Source organism: Corylus avellana, chromosome 4 (genome assembly GCF_965113065.1).
Source record: "Corylus avellana chromosome 4, dhCorAvel1.hap1.2, whole genome shotgun sequence".
NCBI classification, from domain to species: Eukaryota; Viridiplantae; Streptophyta; class Magnoliopsida; order Fagales; family Betulaceae; genus Corylus; species Corylus avellana.
Window position 1 is genome coordinate 30,152,886 of NC_142493.1, and position 16,316 is coordinate 30,169,201.

At 36.4% G+C, this 16,316-nt stretch overlaps 3 protein-coding genes across 5 annotated transcripts; 2 read left to right on the top strand and 1 right to left on the bottom strand.

Annotated features, from left to right (window-relative positions):
• Nucleotides 1-621: 621 nt before the first annotated feature.
• On the top strand, nucleotides 622-7,115 carry LOC132178561 (NADH-ubiquinone oxidoreductase 24 kDa subunit). Its single transcript, XM_059591004.2, has 10 exons — nucleotides 622-783; nucleotides 891-929; nucleotides 1,107-1,172; nucleotides 3,340-3,456; nucleotides 5,458-5,535; nucleotides 5,632-5,737; nucleotides 5,859-5,905; nucleotides 6,317-6,394; nucleotides 6,497-6,562; nucleotides 6,679-7,115. Exons 1-10 carry the CDS (start codon nucleotides 727-729, stop codon nucleotides 6,784-6,786), a joined length of 762 nt encoding a protein of 253 aa, XP_059446987.2. The 5' UTR covers nucleotides 622-726; the 3' UTR covers nucleotides 6,787-7,115.
• Nucleotides 7,116-7,919: 804 nt separating this feature from the next.
• Nucleotides 7,920-11,736, bottom strand: YLS8 (mRNA splicing factor, thioredoxin-like U5 snRNP). 3 transcript variants are annotated; one of them, XM_059592698.2, is made up of 3 exons: nucleotides 11,524-11,736; nucleotides 9,330-9,667; nucleotides 7,920-8,445 (listed from the first exon to the last, which is right to left on the bottom strand). In XM_059592698.2, exons 1-2 carry the CDS (start codon nucleotides 11,641-11,643, stop codon nucleotides 9,359-9,361), a joined length of 429 nt encoding a protein of 142 aa, XP_059448681.1. In that variant the 5' UTR covers nucleotides 11,644-11,736; the 3' UTR covers nucleotides 7,920-8,445; nucleotides 9,330-9,358. The 3 variants fall into 3 exon arrangements, with proteins under 3 accessions (XP_059448681.1, XP_059448680.1, XP_059448678.1); XM_059592697.2 differs by having other exon boundaries at nucleotides 7,920-8,448; XM_059592695.2 differs by lacking the exon at nucleotides 7,920-8,445 and having other exon boundaries at nucleotides 9,093-9,667.
• Nucleotides 11,737-14,502: 2,766 nt separating this feature from the next.
• Nucleotides 14,503-15,537, top strand: LOC132179903 (nicotinamidase 2). The gene has a single exon (XM_059592699.2). It carries the CDS (start codon nucleotides 14,637-14,639, stop codon nucleotides 15,222-15,224), a length of 588 nt encoding a protein of 195 aa, XP_059448682.1. The 5' UTR covers nucleotides 14,503-14,636; the 3' UTR covers nucleotides 15,225-15,537.
• The last annotated feature ends 779 nt before the right edge of the window (nucleotides 15,538-16,316 follow it).

A 16,316-nucleotide genomic window follows, 5' to 3' on the forward strand; every position in this document is an offset into this window, starting at 1 on the left:
GAGCATGTTTGAGATTGCGTTATAAAAGATAAAAAATATTTTTAATGCTAAACTAAAAGCTGACATGTTTAGTAAAAAATTTTAAAAGTATTTACTTAATTTTTTTACTATAAAAATAGTCAAAATGTACTTTTGACAAAAGCTTATAAATGAAGCTTTTGCTAAAAAAACGTTTTTTTATTTTATTTAAAAGCTCTATTTCTCAAATGCAATCTCAGACATGCTATAAAAAGCGTCTTTTTTTTGCAATATCTTCATTTTTAACTTTTAAGCTTTTAACAAAAATTCGTTTTGACTATTTTTTTGACTCTTAAAAGCACTTTCAATTTTTTTTACCAAACAAGTTTTTTTTTTTTTTTTCAAACCAACTTTTTGAGTATTAAACAAATTTTTAAGCCTCTCAAGCGCGCAACCAAGCATGCCCAAAACCTTTGACAAATGTTGAGCCATGCATCCATGGTGGACGATTAGTGATGACCACACATTTGACAATTTTATGGATCCTTTATAGGAAGAGACAGTCTAAACACAAACCGAAGCTAATAAAATTTTACCCTTTGGGCCTACTCACTTCGGCCCATACCAGATATTTGTATGTTTCTTTTTGGTTGAAATACCAACCGGCTATAGGCTTTTTCCGAAGCGTTTAGTCTCTGGTCTACACCATCTCTGATCTCTTTCACTTCCTCGGCTAAGCTCAGCTCGCCTCGCCGGTCTCGGAGGAAAATGCTGGCTCGCCTCGCCGCTAACCGTCTCCTCGAGATCCGTCAGCTTTTCCGTCAGGTTCATTTCCGTCCTCTTCGTTTTCTCGCCTTTTCTCTCTCGTTTTCGTTTCATCCAATCGCATCGCTTGGTTTCATTCCGTTTGAGTCTTCCTATTTTTACTGCAGCCATTATCTTCGCGATCCTTCTCCACTGCTCTCAACTACGTGAGTTTCTTAGTCCCCAATCATTTCATTCCACTAATCCAAATAATTTCTTCATTTTAGTAATCTCTAATTACTTATCAAAAAAAAGTAATCTCTAATTATTCGATTTCTATTTGGTTAACTTCCTTATTGAATTGAATGAGTTTTTGTATATATTTTTGCATATTGATTGAGCAGCACCTTGATTCGCCGGATAACAATCCGGACCTTCAGTGGGAGTTCTCAGATGTAAACAAAGAGAAGGTAATTATTATATATATATTTTTTTTAATGAATGAAGATAATGTAAAATTGTGAAAATGAGAATTTTTTTTTATCGTTATTTTGATTTTTTTTTTTTTTCCTTTCTTTTTTGTGTATTATATGCAACCAAAAAAAAAAAAAAAAAGAGTCTCCGTTTGCCTGTATTTCGTATTAGTTGAACAATGCCATTTTGCTCCTAAAAATAGTTTGGAAACCTTTCTTTGCTTTACTCCTATATTAGTGGATCTCTTCATAACTAACATTTGCTTGCAAATTTACATTTTGCTATGCATATTTATCATTGACTGTTCGAATTATTGGCATTGGGTCCTTGATATTTTGTTGTTTGCGGTATATTTCAATGGAAAAGTTGTGAATTAAGGATATTTTTCTTTAGTGTGTGCTCATATGAAGACTTATTGGTCCATATCATGTTAGTCTTCGACCTCTCTGTAGCTGTGTGGTCATTCCCCTGTGACCGAATGCTGATATTTAGAATGAAAGGGAATGATTGTGCTCGAAGTTTAGGCAATCGACGATGTTATTATTTGTTGTTTTGTTAGTTTTGGTGACCATATCATAAGGCTATGGGCTCATTGTTTTGTTAGTTTTGGTGACTATCATACTGTTCTGAGAGCTACTGTAAACAATTAGCATCTCATCCCTGGAAGGTAAAACAAGCTGGGGCAAGCTGAGTGTTGTGTATTTCCGCACTTGGCTTCGTTAAATTTTTATGAGCTCAAGCCAAGCCTGAGCTATGGGTGAGATTTACATACCTGTTGAAGCTTGATTTGTCTGTTTCTGGCCATGCTGGAGCCTGCACACAAGCCGATTGACTTGGCTAGCCTATTTGAACTTCCGTCACATTTTGAAATCCCTTACTGTTATTATTACGACCATGCCTATTATCTTCTGATCAAATAAGCTTACAAGTAGACATGGTTTTGATGAACCTTATATAGGATATCCTATTTACGTACCCAAAAGCCGTATCAGAACAAAAAACAGAAGGAACAAGCATGTTTGACGTGCCAGCCAAATTATGCCAAATTTCTTCAAAATATGATTCTATATGATGTGATCACAACAAAAATCCTTCCTATAAATCCCTTACTGTTATTATTACGACCATGCCTATTATCTTCTGATCAAATAAGCTTACAAGTAGACATGGTTTTGATGACCCTTATATAGGATATCCTATTTACGTACTCAAAAGCCGTATCAGAACAAAAAACAGAAGGAACAAGCATGTTTGATGTGCCAAATTATGCCAAATTTCTTCAAAATATGATTCTATATGATGTGATCACAACAAAAATCCTTCCTATAAATTATCAAAGGCTTCCTATAAGGTCTCATTCTTACCATTTCTCTTATAACTCGTCCAAGAGAAGAATAACAAGAAAACAAATATGCCAAAAATTTCGTTGGAACATCAAAAGTCAATCATCTATATCAACCTCCGATCATGACAAGAGTTGGAGTACATGCTTCAAGGATGCCAAGTCTTCAACTACAACTAGCACACAAGCCACGAGTACAGGCCATATTGAGCTCAATTTACTTATTTAAGAAAAGAAAAATGAGTCTTGTACACAGCTTAGTAAAGATGTATCACTTTGTCAAATACACAGCTTTGTAAGGATAGGTATGTTCCTCTGTGAAGACATAAATGAGTCTTTCAATTGCACAATCATCTTATTTGCTTGGTTTCATTAACCTTCAACGGCCAGCACACTAACAGTGTGCTGATGTCAAAGTCATATGGCACATTAACAGCTTGCATCAGCATCCAAAGTCATATGGCATTACATTCCTCCTTACCCTTTATTTTGAACAATTTCTCATGCTTCATGTTTTGTGAACTAGCCTATGTGCCTGGCCGCTGCAGTGTAATAGTAAACAATTTTGGAAGGCATTTCTAGCTTTCATCTAGGTTAATCACTTGCATAAAAATTAAAGAAAGGAAAATAAAATAAAATAAAAGATTGAAATCCTCCAATTTATATCGGACATCATGAAGACAACGATCTTGAATTCAATCTACAACTGCTACATAGCTTCACACAACCTATCTAACTCAGTGGCTGATGATGTTGCTTGGCACATGTAAGATTTCTTTTTTTTAATCTTGCGTTAAGAATTTTAGGTTATGCACTTGCAGGCAAAGGAAATATTATCTCACTATCCATCAAACTACAAGCAATCTGCAGTGATTCCTCTGCTCGATCTTGCACAACAGCAGCATGGAGGATGGCTCCCTGTTTCAGCTATGAATGCAGTATGTTGGAATGACTCATTTAAAATTTCTCTATTTGCATCTCTATAAGTACATGCATATATTATTATATCTGATCTGGCCTGGATTTCTTTGTAATTAGAAAGTACATACAAGCAATCTTCAGTGATTCCCTCTTGCCTGAATATTATTTCTGTAGAATTAGAAAGTTAAGTATAATTTTCATATATAGGGATGGGATCAGCTGACACGGTACTTGCACTGTTGGTTTCCTTGAATCTAAAGGTGGAACGATGTCTTGTGTTCGACCACCTTCCAATCTTTTGACTTACATCTTACCATACAACTTCTTTATGCAGTTTCCCCTTCTTTGTCTCTGCCAAGCCATAAGATAACCTAACTCAATTACCGTATTTACAGGATACTTTTTACTTGTCAAGGTGTTGGTGGGGGTGGTGAGTGGTGGTAGATGACTGGGGCTGGGTTTTTGCAAAATGAATATCTTCCATGTAAATGTTAAGAAGGACAACAAAGATATTTTATTTGCAATAGAACCCGGTTTTTCAGGATCACATTAGAGCCCTATTAACATAAAATCAGAGGTGGTCCACTGCAATGAGAGACCCAGCGTGTGTGTTCAGCATGGCCTAATTCTGCCTGATCAGATCAATGTGCCATATCTAAATATGCTCTAATTTTTGTGAAAAGAATTGAGACAAAGGATTTTGGCAGCCTGATAGAGAAAATATATATATATATATATATATATTTTAATGACCGGAAACCCCTCCAAGGCATGGTCACTTTGTGTATCCACCCGTATTAGGTAAACCCGAGACTTATGCCTCACACGTATCTCAGCATGGACAGGTTAAGTTGCGGGTTTCGCTCAGGGGGCTAGCCCCAACAAGTAATTTGCACTTAATGGGTTTTGAACCTGAGACCACGAGGAGCATAAGTCCCGGCTTCCACCAACTGAGTCAACCTCTTGGGATTAAACATTACTTTCTGATATCATGTAAGAGACAATCTCATATCTTTCAACCTCTTAGCAAACAAATTATTTCCATCGGGAAAATAATTTCTAGAGAGAGAGAGAGAGAGAGAGAGATTTATGTTGGAGAGATGAAAAAAGGCAGAGTGGACTGACAGAGGGCTCCTCCTTTTAGGAAGATATCTAGTTCAAGTCAGGGCATACTTTGTCATATGCAGGTAATGCGGATATCTCAAATTAATATGTAGATATTAGCAAAGATTTAAGTTGTAATTTCCTATAGGATTTGGGATTTTTTGTTTAAGACTATTGGAGAATGGGTTCAGACTACGTAATTGAGGATACAAGGCCAATTCTGTAAGCTTCAGTAATGAAATCAAACAAGAATACAAATTGTGTGATCCTTATAATGAAGAAATTCTGTGAACCACTAGTGTGCTCTGTGTTGGCATACGATGCTGACAGCTCGTGCATATTTTGGAAATTAGATCTGAGAGTTAATCAAGCTAGTAGTATGCATAAAGCAAGCCCCCCTTTTTAAGTCAGACCTTTCCATTGCATTTTTGGATACTGATAATTGAGTTGGTGTTGTAATTGTGTTACATTACTTAAATTAGCCGCAGACTAGTTACCCTTATATGTCTTCAGTACATAAGTTGCCAATACAAAGTCGAATAACATTTGGTTTGGCTTTTCAAAAAAAAAAAAAAAAAAAAACATTTGGTTTGGGGGTTGTCTGCATCTTTTCATTTATGGTAAGAATCTGTTGGTGCACTAGTGTTAATGTCAGCCATACTTAATATCCGTTTTAAAATATCTACTTGTTTTGCATTATGTGCTTCTCATGTCAAAAGTTTCTCCCTTAAATGAAGTTTTGATTGTACAGGGAATAGCATATATTTCTACTGCTTCTATGGTATTTTTCATCATCTTGCTACATTATAGGTTCTTATCAAACTTCATGTGACAGAACAGAATGTTATAACAATTGGGAATGCTGGAGGGTATGTGAATAATTATGTAATGAGATTGTATTATGAACGCTTCAGGTAGCTAAGGTTATAGAAGTTGCTCCGATCCGTGTATATGAGGTTGCAACATTTTATTCAATGTTCAATCGATCAAAGGTGAGTACTAATTCTTTGTTAAGATTTTAATACTTCTGTTACCAAGTTCCATTTGAAAGTTAAAGTTTACTTGCATGAACTTGTTTGGTTTTGCAGGTTGGAAAGTACCACCTGTTGGTTTGTGGCACGACACCCTGTATGATACGCGGTTCTCGAGAAATTGAAGATGCTTTACTGAAACACCTTGGAGTGAAGCGCAATGGTAAGTAGTAAACGAAGTATTTGCTCTAATTTCTCTTGTTGTACATTTCACCAAACTTTGTGAATGTTTTTGAAGTTAAACCACATTTGAAGAATAAGCTTCTAGTATTTGTTATCTGCAGAAGTAACTAAAGATGGCCTGTTCTCTGTTGGAGAAATGGAATGCATGGTGAGTCTTTGTGTCGACTGTTCATTGATCCAAGCCTGTGGCTTTTGCGGAGGCCAGTAGCCTTTTACACTAGTTTTGCTCGACTTAATTCTGTAATTAGGAGGACATCCATTGGAAGGGAAGTGCATTCATGACTGGTGATCTCATATTTTTTATCAAATGGATTTTGACTGAATTTGTGATGAGTGTGCTTCCTTCAGGTCCAATTTTTACTGTTTAGGAAAAAACTCAAGCAGGCAAATTTTAAGTTGATGATGGTTGGACACAAATGGGACCAAGAGTTACTAGCTTTTATAATATATATTTTTACTTTTGACATCAATAAAAAAATGAGAATAAAATACTTCTGTCATCAGCGACTCATTTTTAAATGCAAAGCAAGGTGTGATACAAATTATTGGTTTTCTGCAGGGATGTTGTGTGAATGCTCCCATGATTACAGTGGCTGATTACTCCAACGGATCCGTAGGATATACTTACAATTACTATGTGGGTGCATGATCATCCTTTGTTGTTGCCAAATCATTGTGACTTCTGAGCTCAAATGGTTGGGAACTTTTAGAATTTATGAGTCTTTTCTGTCAATTGCAGGAAGATGTTACCCCCAAGCGAGTTGTTGAGATAGTTGAAACCTTAAGAAGGGGCGAGAAGCTACCGGTAAGGCAACAGGGCTTGGGATAAGTTTTTTTTTCTCTGCCTTCCAAAAACGTTTGTTCTCATTTGCCTAATGACGATGCTACATAGTAGAACTAATTTTTTTATGTACGTTTCAGCCCGGTACACAAAATCCACAGCGCATTAGATGTGGACCAGAAGGAGGGAATACTACTTTGCTGAGTGAGCCCAAGCCACCTCCATGCCGAGATCTTGATGCCTGCTAAAGTCATGGTATTTATTGTCTCAAATAATGTAAAGCTTGGATATTCTCAGGCTTCCATGAATTGTTTGCTTTCGTTGAATCTGTTAGATCCTCAACCATTTTAGAATTTCCCATGCCAGTACATATCTGGTAAATGTTGTTCTATACAACATTCAAGTCATAACTTGGTTTATTTACCTTCCAGCAAACGAGTGGAACGTATGCTTTGATAAAATTTCTCAGGAACTTTCAACGTGGTTGAACAATTGCCGTAGTAAAGCACCATGACTCCCATCTCCTGTTAATGTTCAGGATGAAATGATTTTTTTATAAATTGAGTTGAATGTGATTCATTAGTTCTTTCTTCCGTTTATAATCTCATTTGCCGTAATTTTAATTGCTACACGCAAACAAGCAGAAGTTTCATGCATTATGTACTGGGTGGAAAAAGTTCATCAGCTGCCGGAAAGATTACCAACAAAGTGATAGTTGTCTCGAAGTAAAAAGAGGGATAAAACGCAGAATAGCCATCGTTTTTTTGGCTGTGTTGGGGGTTATAACTTCGAAGACAATAACTGTACGTTTTAAATGTATTACTACAAAAAAATTTCAGCCAACTTGGAGAAAATTTTTATTCTCTATTTTTACTTTGGGCCATGATGTAGGATCTTTAAGCTGCTTTTGAGCTTATGAAACACTAATCATGTACATATTGTCCAATACCTGAAGTTCTTAGAATTCCAATGGTTGCAGTAACATGGTATGGATGATAAGATAATTGTCTTTTATTTCTAAATCCCCATTACTTGTCGGTTCAACAGCAAACCATTTTAGCTCTTTTATGCGGCAACAAAAGACTGACAAGCCAATTTTAGTTGATGGATTCAGATGGCATTCAATTCTAGTTAGAACTGCACCCGTTGAGAGTTGACACCCACCTTGAGGCTTCTTTTTAAAAAGTTTAATATGGCCGAACACCCTGAATCCTTCCACATTTCAATTTTTTTCTTGAGATGAGGATAGTGGTCTGACATATCTGGACCATTGATTAGGTCATAATCTTACAGTGCCATCGAAGCAGACAAGCATACAAAGCACGAGCCAAAAATGACCAACACACTATCAGAGTGAATGCGGAAGGCCAACTCATTATAATGTGTAATACGCTGCAAAAGACTTTTTATTCGGTTAGGTCGTTTAGCATACTAGCTTTCAGACTACAGAAGAAGAGTTCCCATGACAATTTGGAGCATATTCCTGGATCACTGCTTCCATTACAACACAGAGAGCAAGCAATCACTTATTATGCCGGAATTTTTACTCTTCCTGCCCTACCACAAGGGAGACTTCAAAGACTATACACATCGAACATACACCACAACCTTCTTACAAGTAAATCCTTCAAGAGTAAGATCAATTTCGGGTATTTGGAGTCCGACCCAGATGGTAATTTAGATCACCTAGAATCACCAACCAAACTCAAACCACTAATTGAAGCTCAGTTCTCAGAGTACTGTGCCGGCTTACATGGCATCAGAACTTTGCTGAAAAGTAGTACCAGGTGCAATACTAATGGCTCAAAGAGGAAAATTTATAGATCCATCAGTCTAACTGGAAAGTAAATACTGAGTAAGGAGTTACCGTTCCTCAACTGTGCATAAAGCCTTCTTGGAAACTTCAACTGCTGATCACATTATTGGCACAAAAATTTTGGTTCAGTAACGAGTGAAAACTATATGGGGAATCATGACTAATCTCAGAACCAAACCATCATTGTTTTGAGATCATTATCAAACACAGACATTGAGTTAGAAAAGCACAAAACATACCACTACGACCACCTAACCATTTATGTTTCTCAATATCTGTGTTGGATAAATAATAATTAAAGCTAAAATGAAGAAGATATATGAGTTCTGCCTATTGTCCCTTGCGGTCGACGGATATATAAACTAACAGGCGCAAAAGAGAAAACTTCAAAATAAAATTTCAAGAGAGCCATGAGAAGTAAAACCCTAACTTCAACAGCAATGGCTATGAGTTTATTGCTAGTCCCACCATGAAATTATTACACCTTTACTAGCCTTTTGGTTCCTATCTAGCCCACCGGTCGAGACTCAGATTGCTACTTGACTGAAAACATGTGAATGCCCATCACGTCCTAAATTTCAGTCTAGAACCAATAGTTGACATGATATTACACTCAGACATGCTGCACAAAATCTTGTATACGTAACAGAATTGATTTTGGATTTTAAATGCTAGGGCTGGTACTATTATTGAATTTAAATAGAGCATTGCCAAAGCGAAAAGCACTACTTGTAAAACTCCTTGAATGATATCCCCATATATATAAAAGTAATTGGCCCCAAGGAGAGGGAAAATGAGAGATTCGAAGTAGTGACCTCTACTCCATAAAGCTGATATCTCCGAGCATTGATTTTTAGAGAATTCAAGTTTCAAGCAATATGTTTTCAAGATCTAATCTTCCAAGTTTTCAAATCAACTAATTCCAGAGAATGTGCAATATTATGCAACAGGTTTTCAAGATTTGATCTTACAAACCTCAAGTACATCACAACTTGCACATGGACTTAGTAGCGGTACTTGGTGGAGTAGTCCTTTGGAGCAATCACTAGACCACGTCCCTTCCTTGCCCCACGGTACACTGTCTCCACAATGTCAATGAACTCTTGCTTGTCTTTGAGAGCCCAATTAATCTTGTTGTTATTTCCAGTGCCAAGATCAATCATAATGTGCTTGTTCCGGAAGAAGAACATGACTGTGGATGGGTCATACAGCTCGTACATTGTGTTAAAATCGGGCACCTCCGTGATGTCCACAAGATAAATGACAGCAAAGTTCTTAATTGTCTCAGCAACAGATGCCAGCACTTCATCCATCTAGATCAAAACAAATTAATTAGACCATCAACAGATAACGATTGAGAACATAGCCAGCTTTCACAACAAAGTGAGAAACAATTCAACAGAAATAGCAGTCCCTCGTCTAGAAAACCACAGCAGGGATAATTCGAGATAACAAGGTAACGGTTCGTCATAACCTTTTCCATTCAGGTGTTGTAAGTGAAAAGATCATCAGAAAGCTTCTTTTTTTTTTGGGTGGGGGGGGGGGGCGTGTGTGCGCATTCATTTTTTCTTTCTTTTTTTTTTTTTTTTTTTTTCGATAAGTAATGAGTGTGTGTGTGTGTGTTAAATGAAGATGCCTTAAAGACAGACTACTAGAGGCTTGCTGAGCTACAGAGAACCTTCACCAGATGTAACTTCCCAAAAAGAAAAAAGAAGGTAATGCCTAATCATTAACCCCACCTAGTACCTGGAAACATGTATTTCAGTAAAATCCTGTGATGCCCTTGAACTAATGGAGTTTTCAATTTTATCTTTCAACATAATTGCAAACCCAAACTTGGGCTCCACCATAATTACAAACCCAAACTTGGGCTCCACCATAATTACAAACCCGAATGCGACACCACATATTTGCAATTTTAAAGCTTTTAAACCCTAAAACCTCAACGTTTGGTCACTTAAAAGCCTATGAGCTTCGCCGTGCTCCATCTATTTACACCAAAATATATCTCTTTTTTCTTTATTGTATTCATTAAATTCTAATTTCCATTTTCCTTCGGCATTTACTTAAGCGGGGCTCTCTCTTGTTGACAGGCATGAAGCTCAAAGTATCTATAAACTCTAGACCCTCCAAAGAAATAAATACACTTAATAGATACTCAACTCAACTTGAATAACTAAACCTTTATTCCTAATCAAATTGCGGGGTTGGCTTTATGAATCCTGTTTCAAACTGAAGGTTCCATTCATGAAATGTGACTAAATCCAAAATTGGCTATTACAACCCTCATCCTTTCTACTGGCTTAAAACAGACTCCACGCAAAGTCTGTTCAAAGCATGCAAATGCATATTCAGCATGAGAGTGGGTCCACTAGTCACCAAATTAACTTCAAAAACAGATCATTCATACAGGGGATGTTTATGGGTATGATGGCAGATGCAAAAATATATGTTCAACCCACCCAAAGCAAAACAAGACTTGCACAAGCAGAATAAAGAAAAGGAACACATGTCATCATTTTATTGGTGCTAACGTGGCACACTAACGGAATCCGTCAAGTATTTTGACGAAATTTGACTGCAAGAACTAAATTGTTATTTTGGCCTACCCCAAGAACCTCTGAATTATTTTTTATACCACAGAGTTCGATTCATAATTTAGGCCAACCAATCGAACTCTTCACCAAGGGAACATACAGAAACCAAATTATGCAAGACTAATAAGCAATACACAAATCTTAGATGAGCAACAATTCCTATGAACCAATAGTCGTAGTTCTTTTGAACAAATCTAATGATGAAAAAGGTATTAACTAAACATTGAAAAAGCACGAACCCTAGCCTGGTTGAACAGGTATAGCGATATAGGTGAGAAATGAAGCAAATACAAATTACCAGCACATAAGCCAAATTTCCAATCAAGAATATTGGTAAAAACAAGATTTTCCCAAGAGGGAAATAGGCGGACGCCCTTTCATTACTGCGTAAAATTTAGGTTTTGAAGATTCGAAACAAATCTGGTTCAAACATGAAAACACCTAAAAGCTTTAAATCTACAATAAAAATAAAAAAAATAAAAAGGTGAGTTTAAGAATTAGGGTTTGATCCTAATCACTGAAACTAAAATTAATTTCAAAAATATTTTTGTTTTTTGTTTGTGATTACGAACCTGCATGCAGGTCTCGTCCCAGTCGTGGCCGAAGCGGATGACGACGAGTCGTTCTTCCTCGGCCAGGATGGCCTGATCTACGGCCCATCCTGAGTGCAGGTGAGGTAGCAGGTACGACATCCTACGTTCCCCTTTGTGCGCTTATGCTCTCCTCTTACTTTCTGCGTTTCGATTCAAACAGTAATTGTGAGGTGTGTTGCCTACGGATCCAAGGAAAAGCCTCTAGCGGCCCAGCAAGCGTCGAGACTTTGTTGAAACCTCCAATCGTATTAGACCACGTGTACGTTTGATGATTTAAGGAAGTAAATTTTTTAGAAATGCTATAATCAAATATTTCAGTATCAATGTATACAAAACAATTTGTATACAAAATATGCAGATATTAACATTTGTTTTCTTCAATATAATATATGTACTAATTTTTTATTTATTTTCTTAATATGAGACACAACACTCACACGTGCATTTACAATAAATTTTTCCTTCATGCATGAGTTTATTTTACATTGATTCAACTCTTCCACGTATATGGGTCATTTTACAAATCAACGAGTGTCACAAATGCAAGAGTTGCATCATTTGTATTTTATCAACCGATAGAGCATAACAAAGTTTTATGAGAATATATGTAATTTATTACTTTCATAATACGACACATTTCAATAAATAATACTGAAAATCTCTTGGGTTAAAAAAAAAAAAAAAAATGTTGTCCAAAACAAAGGAAATAAAAAATTTTGATTATATGTTTCACGTTTAACACGCATGCAGGAAATTGTCAATTCATGTATCATAAAGCTTAAATCTTTACGTCGAACATAAATGTATGCATAACACATTAATAATTTATGCTCGACAAAAAACATTTCAATCAAAATAACAATCACATATGACTGAAATAAATATCAATGGAGTTGTCAAAGCCCTCATTTTTTATTGATAAAAATAATATGTATACCCAAAACGATATGAATTCATAAAACAAAACAATAATATATTCACAAAATAAAACAATGTTGAAATAAATATTGCAATCTTTACAACACAAATGGCGCATAAAATATAATGCCACATGACACAAATTTGCCTTTTTAGAATTGATGGTACGCATATATTCTTTAAATAAAAAAATTAAAAAATAAAAATAAAAATAAAAAAGCAAGCCTTTATACTTCATATGAAGCAAAAGCAAAATGACAAATTCAATGCACTAAAAACAAAAGAAAAAAAATGCTGCAATTTCCTAGCTTTCAGAGAGCATTTCGTAGCCTTATAATATTTCCAAAAAATTTTCACGCACACGCTCAAAACATCAAAAACTATAATTTATATATAAATAATATTCTTCGTCTTTTGAGTTCTATTGAAACATAGATAATAACAAATGGTTCATCAATGATAGGCTAACAAGTCATCAACGCTAGTCATTTATCTTTTGCCTTTCACAAAAACTTACATGTTATTCCCTCCAAAAAAAAAAAAAAATCAACTTTGATAAACATCACCCCTTTTTCAAAGCAATTTTTTTCTTTTTTTCTTTTCTCGATGAAAAATTGCCTCCATCCGATTTTTTTTTTTTTTTTATTGATCTGTGATTGTGTATATATATATATATATATATATACACATCTTAATTTAGCAGCGTCCCATCCACAATGTCTTCAACATAAAAGTCAGTCAAACAACACCCAAAAAAACAGAAGGGAAAAGGAAAAATAGCCACAAAAATTCAGTTTACCACCCCACACACCCACAACATCTTCCCTTGCTCGATCGACACAGGGCGCACACCACATTATGTATTGTCCAAACACAACGGCAACGCTCACTAGACCTTGATGTCGATGAGCACGGACGACACACCGGTAGGAATAAGTCTAGATCAGTAGATCTGCTGCCTCATCTACTCCAAATTCAAATCTCGTTTTAGAACAAACAAAAAAAATTAACATGGCTTAAAACAATATTTATTACAGCAATGAAGAAAAGAAACAGAGGCTCTGACACCAATTATTATAATAAATCGATAATAAATCTGTTCTTTCTATATATCAAGTATAGATTAAGTATGATAATCAATCTAAGAACACCATACATTCAATATTTTCTGAACATGCTTTCAATATTTGCCTCATCAAATCTCTTGTAGATGCTCAAACATATAAAAAAAAATTATGTTTTGTGTGCGGAGATAAACTATTACTCTTAACTTTAATTTTTACATAATGACCTAGTGAAGCCTAATAGGCAAACTTTACTTATATATAAGGTAAGAGTAAATAGCTTATTTATATGTCTACAAAATTGACTCATCTCATTATGTGCCCAAAACAAAACAAATGACTATACTAATCCACCAAAAAAGAATAAATACAACACCGACTCGTTAGTTCTTCAAACCACCTAGGATGGCTCACGAGCCACCCCAAGTGTGGGCCACCCCTAAACCTTAGGGGTGCTAGTACCTCTTGGGTGGTTAGGGGTGGCCGCGAGCCACCCCTTGGGTGGTTTGGGGTGGCCCACAGCCCACCCTTAGGTTTAGGGGTGGCCGCAAGCCACCTTAGGGGTGGTTTTGGGTGGCTCACAGCCACCTCTAGATGGTTTGAGGGCACCCTTTCTATTTTTTTTTTTAAAAATTTAAATTAAATTAATAAAAAATTATTATGCTGACGTGACAAAATTGTACATTTCAACCAATCTAACGACAATTAAAACAAATTTGATAGTAGAGATTTTCTTGACATTTTGAATTGACTCAAGGAGTAAATTGTCAAAAACACAAAAAACTTATGGACAAAAACATTTTGGCGTGCTCACCCAAGGTATTTTGATATAATTTCCCTTGATATAATTTCCAATATATATATATATATATATATGATTTAAATAATAAAATATTATTATTTTTAATTAGTGGACACATGGCAGATTCTAGACCATTGGATGAGAATCAAAGGTCAAGATTTTTAAAAAAATTGAAGCTATTGCTGGGGATCTGATCCCTACAATTATATCGATCAGTGATCACCTTCTTTCTCTTCCGATCCATCAAATCTCAAAACCCAGAGAGGCAAACAAAGCCTAAGCACTTCTCTTGCTCAACCCAGAAATCAATGGCCTCATACAAAAAGTATGAGATCAGACAGAGAAATCCAGACCCCAAAACCTCAGCCCTCTTGGTCATTGACATACAGAACTACTTCTCCTCCATGGCTAACCCAATCCTCCCCAATCTCCTCTCCACCATCCACCTCTGCCGACGCGCCTCCATCCCTGTGATCTTCACGCGCCACTCCCATAAGTCCCCCGACGACCACGGCATGCTCGGGGAGTGGTGGAATGGCGACCTCATCATCGACGGGACGGTCGAGGCCGAGCTCATGGCCGAGCTCGACCGGAGGCCCGAGGACGTGGTCGTGGAGAAGAACACGTACAGCGGGTTCGCTAACACGCGCCTGGAGAAGTTGTTGCGGGAGAGGGGCCTGGAGGAGGTGATCGTGACGGGGGTCATGACGAACTTGTGCTGCGAAACGACGGCGCGTGAGGCGTTCGTGAGGGGGTTTAGGGTTTTCTTCTCCACAGACGCGACTGCCACGGCGGATGAGGAGATGCACGAGGCCACGTTGAAGAACTTGGCCTATGGGTTCGCTTACTTGGTTGACTGCAAGAGGCTTCAGGAAGGGCTGTTCGGGGATCAATGAAAAACTAGTTGTAGTGGAAGTTTTTTTTTTTTTTTTTCAGCATTGCATTTTCCTGTAAACGGCTACGGCTTGGAGCATGGGTGGGTGTTATTCTAAAATAAGACGAGTCCTGCTCTCTGTTCTAGAGAGAGGCTCTGAAAACTTGTGTTTCATTCTGGTGTCCTGAGACTTCTTCACCTCCCCGTGAGGTCAAGATTGTAATTTTGTTTTTCTGTTTGCTCTTGTTATATGCCTTGTTTGGAGTGTACTTTATATTGCACATTATGTAGTTGGATTAGCCGCTTTCGACTTTCGGGCTCGGAAGTTTTTTTAATTGGTCTCTTATTTTTTACTTTATTTGGGTTTTTTACTTTATTCGGGTCAAGAATGAGAATAACTCACCTTATGTATCATTTTTCTTATTTGATTAAAAAATAAAAAAAGATGAGTCTTTGTTGTGTATAATCTTGAAGTCCTGCCAAATATTTGTATAAAATTTTCTAATGATTAATCCTTATTGTTCATTTATTTTTATATCCTTGTGATTTATGAAGGAGATAACCGGCGGGGAAAGGCCATTCGATAGAGTTGATAATTTTTGACATTGAACTTAACCCAATACAAATTCAAAATAAAATTAAAGGGTTAGAGTTGACAAATTTTATCTATTTAATTAAATATATCGGATTATAGTTGACCTATATAATTTTATATGTATGCTTTGACACGATTTGAACTCGACATGATATTTTTGACATGACCCACAAACTCGACACGAATTCAATGCAAAATTAGAGGATTAGGGTTGAAGGGCTTGACCTGTTTAATTAAATAGGTATGGTTAAAGTTAATATATATAGTCTTATATATATACATCAACAAGACTTAAACTCGATATGCGAACATAAATTATCCCCCATACCGATTGACGTAGCTTCACCTTTGAGAAGTAATTGAGTTCCAAACTCCATGCATATTGCATAGGACCAAAAAAATTATGGATGTCTTGGCCTACTTATAATAAGCTTGTCTACAGTAAAAATTAAGAACAGGATTAATGAATTTTTTTATTATGAGTGACACATATCATAATCTGATTAGTACTAATACTAA

Coding starts and splice junctions, on each gene's coding strand:
- LOC132178561 (XM_059591004.2), top strand. CDS start 727: ATGCTGGCTCGCCTCGCCGCTAACCGTCTCCTCGAGATCCGTCAGCTT. Junction 5,536..5,631: donor CAATGTTCAATCGATCAAAG/GTGAGTACTAAT, acceptor TTGGTTTTGCAG/GTTGGAAAGTACCACCTGTT. Junction 5,738..5,858: donor CCTTGGAGTGAAGCGCAATG/GTAAGTAGTAAA, acceptor TGTTATCTGCAG/AAGTAACTAAAGATGGCCTG.
- YLS8 (XM_059592698.2), bottom strand. CDS start 11,643: ATGTCGTACCTGCTACCTCACCTGCACTCAGGATGGGCCGTAGATCAG. Junction 9,668..11,523: donor GGGACGAGACCTGCATGCAG/GTTCGTAATCAC, acceptor GTTTTGATCTAG/ATGGATGAAGTGCTGGCATC.
- LOC132179903 (XM_059592699.2), top strand. CDS start 14,637: ATGGCCTCATACAAAAAGTATGAGATCAGACAGAGAAATCCAGACCCC.